Source organism: Neoarius graeffei, chromosome 18 (genome assembly GCF_027579695.1).
Source record: "Neoarius graeffei isolate fNeoGra1 chromosome 18, fNeoGra1.pri, whole genome shotgun sequence".
NCBI lineage: Eukaryota > Metazoa > Chordata > Actinopteri > Siluriformes > Ariidae > Neoarius > Neoarius graeffei.
Window position 1 is genome coordinate 45,654,704 of NC_083586.1, and position 10,951 is coordinate 45,665,654.

The following is a 10,951-nucleotide window of genomic DNA, read 5'->3' on the forward strand; positions in this document are numbered from 1 at the left end:
AACATGAACTTTTTGTTTGAAGGTTTTTGTTACAAAATAGCATGTTCATATTCTTGACGTTAGCATGCATGACATGGTCACAAGCTAGGCAGGGATGAGAGTTTTCCACTTTTCGGTGGATTTCCACTTTTTCTGAGTAAAAAACGGCCTTTTTATATTATGCCAAATCCGTTGAGAATTTTTTTTATTAATTTCGGGGGGTTGGGGTATGTTCCTTCATGCTGTTCAAACTTTATTAACTCCAACGATGTTTACACATTATTTGTAAGTCGCCATCTTTAGTCTCATTTAAATCTCGTTGAATGTAGGGTGACCAGCTGCTCATAAGCCCAAGGGGGGACAAGGGGTATATTTTTGAGGGACAATGTGGGACGCCGCCCCCACTGTGCCGTGCCGGCCGCTGGAAGACTCACAGATAGTGGTTTGCGCATTTCTAGCACATACTACCTTACATGGTACATCAATAATACCCTAATCTGCTGTTATTGGTGATGTATGGTCATGAACAGGCCACCAAATGTGTGTTTTTTTTTAAATAAACATTCATAATATTTTGACCATTCAGTGACTTGACAGACACACTTCCACTTATGATTTACTGAAGCTACTCAATTTTATTTATTTTCCATTACAATTTATTCACTTTAAATCAATCATAATATAATATTGAGTCTGAGGCTTTGCAGTGCATCAGAACAGCAGGAATAGTGACAAGTCTCCATTTAGTTTTCAGTGGATTAACAGGAATTGTAGTGGCTCAGCACCACAGAAACAGCAGAAAAAAAGTCTCTTAACTCACAACCGCAGTCACTTTGTCAACTAGAGAGTCGTTTTTAGGTCGGAGGAAAGCATCCATAGATTTAGACGTTTCTTTCTGTTGCACACTTTTCTTGTGAGTCTCCGCGAGCCTGTGTCGTTTCACATCGTGTTCCCCACCATGGAACTAAGATCCATGCATGCATGTCCGATTGAGAAAGATGTTTTGCAAAGGTCACAAAAAGCCCTCTCGGTATCCCCCTCAACCCCTTTCAGCCACAAATATTCATTTTCCCACTCTTTCCTGTACATACACCTTCTCTTTTTAACTGGAGGTGGCGGTGCCTCACCTGCCATCTCCCCGGTACCTTTCTCCATTTTTTAATATGAAAGCAATGCATGCGTTGCACCTGCGTCCCTCGTCACTGTCTGTGCACGTGAGTGCGGTGTCATGGCAACAACAAAAAGTTGACAGCAACCAGTCAGTTGTGAGGGGTGTGTGTGTGGTTTTGTTCTACAGTCTATAGTGGCGACGGTGGTGTGCCGAAATGTCAAGTAATATTCGTTTGGCTGCCTGGGTGGCCCGGGGAGAGCGACATCCCCCTCAGCAAGCATCGATTATGCGGGACACGTTCTGAATTTGTGGGACGCATAAATTCGGCTTCAAATGCTGTACGCGCACGCGCTATGCGGGACAGGTGGTCACCCTAGTTGAATGTGATGTAAAATTTGTGTTATCTACATTGTTATTGGTCAAAACATCGATGTTGAGACCATAATAGCCAATCAAAACAGTTTTTACAAAGACACCCACATCCGCATCCACATCCCACTGGAGGTAGCGTCACAGTGCTGTTAGCCAATCAGAGGTAACACGTTTACTGATTGCTATTAGCCAATCAGAGGTAACACGTTTACGTGTCATGAATATTAATAAGTAAGAGCTGAAATCCTGTCATTCTCCCACCACCCACTCCTCCACCAAACTAGAACAGCCTGAAACAGGAGAACCACAGCATTTTTTTCACCAAAACCGGCTCACAGGGCATTCATTCATACGAGAGACCACCACACAATTAATGAAAAAATGATGCAATAAGACCTTTAAGAAATGGCAGTTAACAGAAACAGTGGAGCTCAAGGTGAGGTCTGGAAGATGAAGAAAACTTTCTGAAAGAACTGCTCATTGGATTGCTAGAAAGGCAAATAAAAACCCCTGTTTGACTGCAAAAGACCTTCAGAAAGATTTAGCAGACCCTGGAGTGGTGGTGCACTGTTCTACTATGCAGCGACACCTGAACAAATATGACCTTCATCGGAGAGTCATCAGAAGAAAACCTTTCCTGCGTCCTAGCCACAAAATTCAGCGTCTGAAGTTTGCAAATGAACATCTAAATAAGCCTGATGCATTTTGGAAACAAGTCCTGTGGACTGATGAAATCAAAATAGAACTTTTTGGCCACAATGTGCAAAGGTATGTTTGGAGAAAAAAGGTTGCCAAATTCCAGGAAAAGAACGCCTCTCCAACTCTGAAGCATGGGTGTGGATCGATCATGCTTTGGGGTTGTGTTGCAGCCAGTGGCACAGGACACATTTCATTGGTCGAGGGAAGCATGGATTCTAATAAATACCAGCAAATTCTGGAAGGAAACATCACACCATCTGTAAAAAAGTTGAAGTTAAAAAGAGGATGGGTCCTACAATAAGACGATGATCCAAAACACACCTCAAAATCTACAATGGAATACCTCAAGAGGCACAAGCTGAAGGTTTTGCCATGGCCCTCACAGTCCCCTGACCTAAACATCACTGAAAATCTGTGGATAGATCCAAAAGAGCAGTGCATGCAAGACAGCCCAGGAAACTTGTAGAACTGGAAGCCTTTTGCAAGGATGAATGTGTGAAAATCCCCCAGGTAAGAACTGAAAGATTATTAGCTGGCTACAAAGTGTTTGCAATCTGTGATACTTGCCAAAGGGGGTGTTACTAGGTACTAACCATGCAGGGTGCCCAAACTTTTGCTTTGGACCCTTTTCCTTTTTTGTCATTTTGAAAATGTAAAAGATGAAAATAAATTGTTTTTGCTTAAAATATAAAGGGAATGAGTCATCCTTAACTTTATGCCTTTTGGAGATCATTTCATCTGCAACAGTAACAGCAATTATGACCAGGGGTGCCCAAACTTTTGCATACCACTGTATGCTGCAAATTACCGTGAGTTGGCCTAGTGGTTCGCGTGTCTGCCTCTCGACCAGGAGATCACGAGTTCTACTCACAGTTGGGTCATACCAAAGACCATCATAAAAATGGTACCTACTGTCATCTGGCAAGGAACACTGCAATGTAGATGCAAGTAGGGAGTCAAACTTTTGTGATTACCAGAGGACTAGGCCCCCACTGTAACCCTAGCTATGTAATAGGTGAGAGGCTGAGGGCTATAGAAACGGAGAGTGGTGCCGCACCCATGCGCCTCAAAGAGCTGGGCAATACTGGGACAGGAGACTGCCTGGGAAGACCAGATTCTGGTGTGAGAGGGACTTTGATGATGATGCTGCAAATCATGAAATTCTCTCAGCTGAGATTTGTAAAACCTTGGATGAATCTTGGATGGCTTTCTCAATGGAAATAGTTGGAGCCCTCTCTAAAATGGAAAACCCTCTGTTGTAGGGTTTTACTGAAAGCCTTGAAGGGTTGCCCCAGATGGATGAGTTCAGTAATGATTGTATCATCTGAAGAACCATGCAAGAAGGACATGCTACCTATTCAAAGAAATTCTATTTCCAAGAATGTGGAGTAGATTTTTGACAACCTATGCAAGAAGTCATTTCAAAGTGGAATCAATTGGAACCGACTCAGAAAACTCACTGTTGTAACGTTCTCCATGTCATCTTAAGGGTGTTTCACATACTGTCTTAACACCAAATGAATTTAGCAACAGAAATTCATACCATCTGAAGAACCATACAAGTGTTACCCATTCAACCCTGGAGAAACAGAAGTTATCTGTTTGGTTTCATCATATTTAAGTCATTCAAAACCCAGTTGAGTCAATTAAGTTGCCCCTTTAGTGATGTTGTCTAACTTTTAGTATACACTTAGACTGTAAGTTTGGGGACTTGTCTTGTTCTTAACTTTCTGAGTGAGCCACGTTTTTCACCAACCCCAAACACAACCCAAAGGTGTGCAAGAAATATGTGGAAAGGATGGAGGGCTGTCTGTAATAAAATGGCCTGCCCATTCAATCAAACTTCACCCAACTGTACTGCTCTGGAAGGCCTTAGAGCAAAAGCTGAGAGAAAGTTTCCAACCAGCTCCAAAGACCTCTGTAGAGTCCTGCAAGATACCTGGCAAAGCATCTCTGAAAAATCTGGCTGATCTTAAATTATTTCAAACTGAAAAAAAGCTCATGTATTTTTAAAAGGATAAGATCTCCACAAAATTTCCACCAGCAGTCTCTTTAACTGTAAGGATTATATCCCTGCAAAGGCAGCACTTATATTATATTATATTATTTTATATGACAACCTTGATTACGAGCACTGAAGCATTTCTTGAGGTGGAAGTGTATAATCAAATGTTCAAATGTTAAAGAATACAGGAGCAGAACAGGGATGGAAGACACAGTAAGAATAGCTTCAGGATAAGAAAAGCAAAGGTGAAGAGAAACTGAGACAACGTGTGTGGGGGGGTGGAGTAACAAGTGATAAAATTTAAAAAAAGAGGTAGACACCTCTAGGGGGGAAAGAAAGAGAAACACGATATCAGAGCCATGAGAATATGTCAGTAGCAGACCAATCAGATGAAGGGGTCAGGAGATAAATGAGAGAAAAGAGCCAAGCTGGCAAGAATGGCCAAAAGCGACAGGATGTAGTTGAGATATGGCTGACACAAAGAAAGTGCACAAAAAATGGATGTATGTGGTGAGACAGACAAAAAAATGACTAAAAGGTGGACACGAAACCGTTTACATAGTCTCTCAGAGGGCCTGTGAATATTCTTAGGAGTACTTTTATAGTATTTTTATATGGTCTCTCTCTCTCTCTCTCTCTCTCTCTCTCTCTCTCTCATATATATATATATATATATATATATATATATATATATATATATATATATATATATGTGTGTGTGTGTGTAAAATAGTACTGTGCAAAAGTCTTAGGCAACCTATTTTTTTTCATATAAACTTTTTGTTACAGATTTCTATTTTATGACTTCTTTATTATCAAGTCAGTACAAAAACATTTTAGCGTTCCAAACATTTGTTTTCCAGCACAAAATTAAATGTTACAGAAAAAAAATTATTAAAAAATAAAACTTAATGATGGCTACTGGATTTTGCTGCAAAATTTAAGAAGCAGGTGTGACAGTGTCCAGAAGAACTGTGGCTGGTTCTGCAAGATGCTCAGTAAAACCTACTTAAAATTTGCCACACATTCTCTATTGGGACGGCACGGTGGTGTAGTGGTTAGCGCTGTCGCCTCACAGCAAGAAGGTCCTGGGTTCGAGCCCCGGGGCCGGCGAGGGCCTTTCTGTGTGGAGTTTGCATGTTCTCCCCGTGTCCGCGTGGGTTTCCTCCGGGTGCTCCGGTTTTCCCCCACAGTCCAAAGACATGCAGGTTAGGTTAACTGGTGACTCTAAATTGACCGTAGGTGTGAGTGTGAATGGTTGTCTGTGTCTATGTGTCAGCCCTGTGATGACCTGGCGACTTGTCCAGGGTGTACCCTGCCTTTCGCCCGTAGTCAGTTGGGATAGGCTCCAGCTTGCCTGCAACCCTGTAGAAGGATAAAGCGGCTAGAGATAATGAGATGAGATTCTCTATTGGGGGGAAAAAAGGGGATAGGTGCCTTCTTCTTCTGCAGTTATGCCTTTGTAATGTGTGCAGAATGTGGTTTTGCATTGTCTTGTTGAAATATCCCTAGAAAAGATGTCATCTTGAGGCAGCATATGTTGCTCCAAAATCTCAATGTGCTTTTCTGCATTAATGCTGGCATCACAGAAGTGTAAGTTCCCTTTGCCAAGGGCACTGACACAACCCCATACCAGATGCCTCTGAGCCCAGAAAAGTTGATGACACTTATAGACACAATTAACATAAGGCTTCCTTTTTGGACAGTGAAGTTTTAATATGCAATTCTGGCTATAACTCTGTATTGTAGCGCTTGCCAAAGGTTTGCTTAAGTAATCCTGAGCCCATGTGATTATAGCTACTATAGATAAATGAAGGTTCTTGAAGTGCTGGAGATTGAGGGTGTTCAGCTTAGGCTTGCGCCCTTGCCCTTTATGCACCAAATTCCTCTAGATTCTTTGAATTGTTTAATGATATTATGCACTGTAGAGGGTAAAAATATCCAACTCCTTTTGTATCTTTTTGAGTAACACTTGTTTTTCAACATTTCAATAATTTTCTCATGCATTTGTTGACAAACTGGAGATCCTTGGCCCATCTTTGCTCCTCAAAGACTAGGCCTTTCTTGGATATTGATTTTGGGCCAAATCATGATTGCAATCACCTGTTGACATCACCCATTTCAAATCACATCATTATTTATTTGTTTTACCTCATTACTTGCCCTAAATTACCCCATCCCAACATTTTTGTAATGTGTTACAGGCCTGAAATGCAGACATGGATATATATTAACAAATTAAATGAAGTTGAACAGACAAAACATGAACTATCTTGGGTTCATACTGTCTGCAATGAAACATAAGCCAAAGTAAATTTAGAAATCACTGCCTTCTTTTTTTATTTGTATTTTCAATACCATCCCAAGTTTTTCTGATTTGGGGTTGTATTTAAGGGGTTCCTTTAAGCACTAAAGGTTTGAGAAATAGAATTGACATTCAGGTAGACATGGTGGGGCAGTGGTTAGCACGGTCACCTCACAGCAAGCAGGTTCCAGATTCAAATCTGCTGGTTGACCAGGGCCTTTCTGTGTGGAGTTTGCGTGTTCTCCCCATGCCTACATGGGTTTTGCTCTGGATGCTCCAGTTTCCTCCCACAGTCCAAAGATGTGGATTAGGTCAACTGGCTACTCTAGGTGTGAATGCGAGTGCCAATGGCTGTCTGTCTCTCTGTGGGTGTACCCGGCCTCTTGCTCGATGTGAGGTGAGAACTGGGATTGGCTTCAGCTCACCTGCAAGCAGCAGTGGATATCGTATGGGTATACGGTAGATAATGAATGAGTGAATGAATGAATTGACATGCATTATGCAAAATTAGAAATTATTATTCTGTCATTTGATAGAGTATTTTTAATTTGGCGAAGTGCATTAAAAACCAATACACTTACATATCTTGATTACACTGAAGAGGTTCAGATAATGTTGTGTAATTAATTTTTTTGACGTGTCTCTCAGGACAAGATCTGAAAAAATGCAGTGATATCCGCTGAATTTTTAATCACATTATCACCTATTGATTGTCAGTGAAAAACATTCTTGCTGCAAAAACACAGTCACACGTATACCACTTATTTTATCTCAAACCTGTCTTTGACTCTAACCCCTCCTTCATTTTACAGTACAGGCTTGGGGTCTGATGTATGAAGCTTTAATGAACCTATCATTTACTATTCCCTCCTTTAGTATTGATTCTTACGGTATGAGACCCACTGTGTTGCATTCTTCAGTCTACATAGCAAGGGTAATGATTCAAATTTAATATTGTACTTTACAATTTACAATAAATGCAGCATCCTTCCATCCATTATTGATAATGCTTATCCTTCAGGGTCATGAGAGAAGCTGGAACCAATCTCCACTGACTTTAGGCGAAATGTGGGGTTAACTGCAACATAGTAATTCTTATTTTTTTATGTCTTAGTTTACTCTGCCCCTGTTTTTTACTTTTTTCTTTCATTTCTCCACTAGGGCATCTACAGCTGCATCCATGGTGTTCAGATCGAGGAGAACAAATCAGGCCTCAACTCTCCATCAGCCACTATGAACATGAACATGAACAACACCCACTCTAACATCCTTCGCTTGCTACGCACAGCCAAAAACATGACCTCTGTGCCTGGGGTCAATGGCTCCCCCCACAGTGCCCTGGACTATGGCCACCGTGAATCAGCTGTCTATGACATCAGTGAGCATCGACGCAGTCTGGCAGGCCACAGTGACTGCAAGCCCCCACCTCCATATCTGCCAGAAGATAATATGTTCAGCGACTATGTGAGTGACGTGGAGAGGACTTTTGGGAACATGCATCTGAAGGACAGTAACCTGTACCAGGATCATTACCTGCACCACCATGGGGGCACGGGATCCGGACTGGCTCTGGGTATGTCCGGTCCCTTGCCTAACCGACCTCGTAGCTTAGGCAGTGCCAGCTCATTGGAGGGAGGGATGTACGATTGTGACAGTTTAGGGGGAGGGGTAGCACCTATTTTCACCACCCAACCCCGTCAGTCACTGACGCACAGAAACAGGGAAAAGTTTGACCTGATTGCAGGCCACCCCACCCAGTCGAGCTTCAAATCTGGCCTGCCTGATCTATATGGGAAGTTTTCCTTCAAAGGTGGGGCATCCAGTTCAGGGTTTATTGCAGGACATGACAGGTACTGTGGGGGAGGAGGGGCAGGCTCGGGAGGGGATGACGGAAATATCCGTTCTGATGTGTCAGATATTTCCACTCACACCGTGACCTATGGAAATCTTGAGGGCAACGCAAAGCGACGCAAGCAGTACAGGGACAGTCTGAAAAAAAGACCAGCATCTGCCAAGTCTCGCCGGGAGCAGGATGAAATTGAGCTGGGCTTCCGGAGGCGCACCCACCACACCATCCACCACCACCACCACCACCATCATCCTGTTACACAAGGGCATCGTTCAGCTACCCCACCTGTGGAACGCAAGAGCCTGAGAGGCGGCAATTCCTCATACATGTTCCGTGACAAAGATAATCTGAGGGACTTCTACGTTGACCAGTTCCGATCCAAGGAAGGGGCATCCCAATGGGAGCACTTGGATTTGAGTGACACTCCCGGAATGGGTGGCGGAGGGGGTCTGGGTGGGGGCGGATGTGGCGGCATAGTCAGCAGTGGTGGTGGCGGGGGAGCGTGCACTAGTTTGGTTCCTGTGGACGATTTCTTGAAAGGTAAATCCAAGAAGACAGAGTGTAAGAGTGGAGTGGGAGGATCTCCTGGGCAGCAGGGCCATGCATGCTGGGAAAAGAACATTGGAGGGGTGGGGGGTTTGGCCGGAGGGGATTGGGAATGCCGTAACTGCCATAGTGGAGGCAACAAGCCTGTTTGCATGCATGGGGGAGGAGGGGGTGTAGGGGGGTCAAGTGGAGGAGGTGGGGGTAGTGGACAAGCCTCCAGCCGGCCAAACTCAGCCACTTGCAAACGATGTGATTCATGCAAGAAGCCAGGCAACTTGTATGACATCAGTGAGGACAACCACCTCCTCCTGGATCAAATGGGGAGCAAGTTCTCCCTGGAAGGTGGGAAGGGAGGTGGGGGAGGTGGAGGTGGAGGAGCCCAAACCCAGGTGCAGAGGCGCAAATTTGGCCCAGGGGGTAGGGTGTTGCGTAGGCAGCATTCTTATGACACATTCGTAGACCTACAGAAAGAAGGGGCGGGTAGGATGGGAGGCTCTGGAGGGTTTGGAGGAGCATCTATGCTTCCTCAACCCCGGAGTGTGAGCCTGAAAGACAAAGATCGCTACATGGAAGGTACAAGCCCATATGCTCAGATGTTTGAGCGGTATATGGGAGGGGAGCGGGAGACTACGTTTTTTAGTGGTGGGGATCAGGGAAAGGGAGGTGGCTCGTCGTTTAACTTGTTCCGTGGGGGTGAGGGTGGGTTGCACCGTCGCTCAGTAGGTGAAAGAGACATGAGGGACAGGGATAGAGGCATGATGGGAGGAGGTATGGGAGGTACCCGAGGGGTTGGGACTTACTCCTTGTCTAAATCTCTCTACCCAGATAAGGTGAACCAGAACCCATTCATCCCAACCTTCGGCGATGACCAGTGCCTATTACATGGCGCCAAATCGTACTACATCAAAAAGCAGCAGGCTCAGCAACAGACGCAACAGCAGCAACAGCTCCTCAACAACAACAACCGGGCAGACTTCCGCGGCTCCATGGGGGTGACTTCTTATTTGCCAGCCTCTGCCTCTGCTGGGGTTTTGTCCAACGTGGGACCCCGTTTTCCCAAGGAGCTGTGCCTGGGTGGGCCCCTCAGCAACCACCATGGAGGGGCAGCAGGCAACAACAAGCTGCTGTCAGCAAGGGACGGGTTAGGGATGGGGCAAGGACAGAGACCTTTCAATGGTTCAAGTAATGGACACGTATACGAGAAGCTCTCCAGCATTGAATCTGATGTCTGATGTTTATGTGTAAGTGAGAGACAGAGGCAAAAAGAGATAAATGTAAAGACAAGCAATGGATGTGGATATTCAAAACCAAGGAGGCAACAGACTAAGGTAATGACCAACAGATCAAATCTACTTTGTAATTTCACTTTCAAAACCAAGCAAGCAAGCAAGCAAGAGGAACTGAGCTATGCTTGATACAGGTGGATATAACACTGTTGGAGTACTGTAAATAGAGAAAAGGGATCTGCTCACAAGACAAAAGCTCAGATCAGATAGTGACAACCTCAGTATATCCCTCTATTTTATCCTTTCTTCTTTTTATTATCCCTTCTATTTTTCTGCTCCTTATACCAAAACACAATGTCCAATCCAGCTTAGGCGCAGGGGCCTGGTACAATCGTGAAGAGAAATCAGTTATTGTCTAGAAACAACAGGGTAAACCTTACAATAATTGTACTGATGATGTTGACAATAATATTATTAGATATGATTACAATGTTGTTCAGTTTGAGATTGATTTCTGTATGTTATATGCTGTAATATCTTTGTACTCTGCTTACAATTCTTTGTTAGCATACTACTTTGCAGAGAATTCTTATTTCATCATTGGTTGTCATTTGATCCTATTTGTCAACCGAACTTGCATTGTCTTACACCATGCCATTTTGCCCTGATCTGGACTCCAGGACCGCCAGGGACAATGCCAAGCTGGAAAAAAATCTAGACAAACTTGTTTTCCTTTCATGTTTATTTACTATTAATTATTCATGTTTATTTCATTTATTGAGTGCTGTAATATTACATGTAAAAGGCATGATTTGCAAAATACTTCAGTTGTACTCGAGATCTTGTGCTGAAGGACAAT

At 43.7% G+C, this 10,951-nt stretch overlaps 1 protein-coding gene across 1 annotated transcript in view; it reads left to right on the forward strand.

Moving 5' to 3' along the window:
* The window catches only part of grin2bb (glutamate receptor, ionotropic, N-methyl D-aspartate 2B, genome duplicate b), a 220,271-nt gene extending 210,173 nt beyond the window's left edge, over positions 1-10,098 (forward strand). The window contains exons 14-17 of the mRNA XM_060898923.1: positions 7,633-8,767; positions 8,822-9,190; positions 9,236-9,793; positions 9,887-10,098. Coding sequence (XP_060754906.1) covers positions 7,633-8,767; positions 8,822-9,190; positions 9,236-9,793; positions 9,887-10,098 — 2,274 coding nt within the window. The remainder of the gene's footprint in view (positions 1-7,632; positions 8,768-8,821; positions 9,191-9,235; positions 9,794-9,886) is intronic.
* Positions 10,099-10,951: the final 853 nt, after the last annotated feature.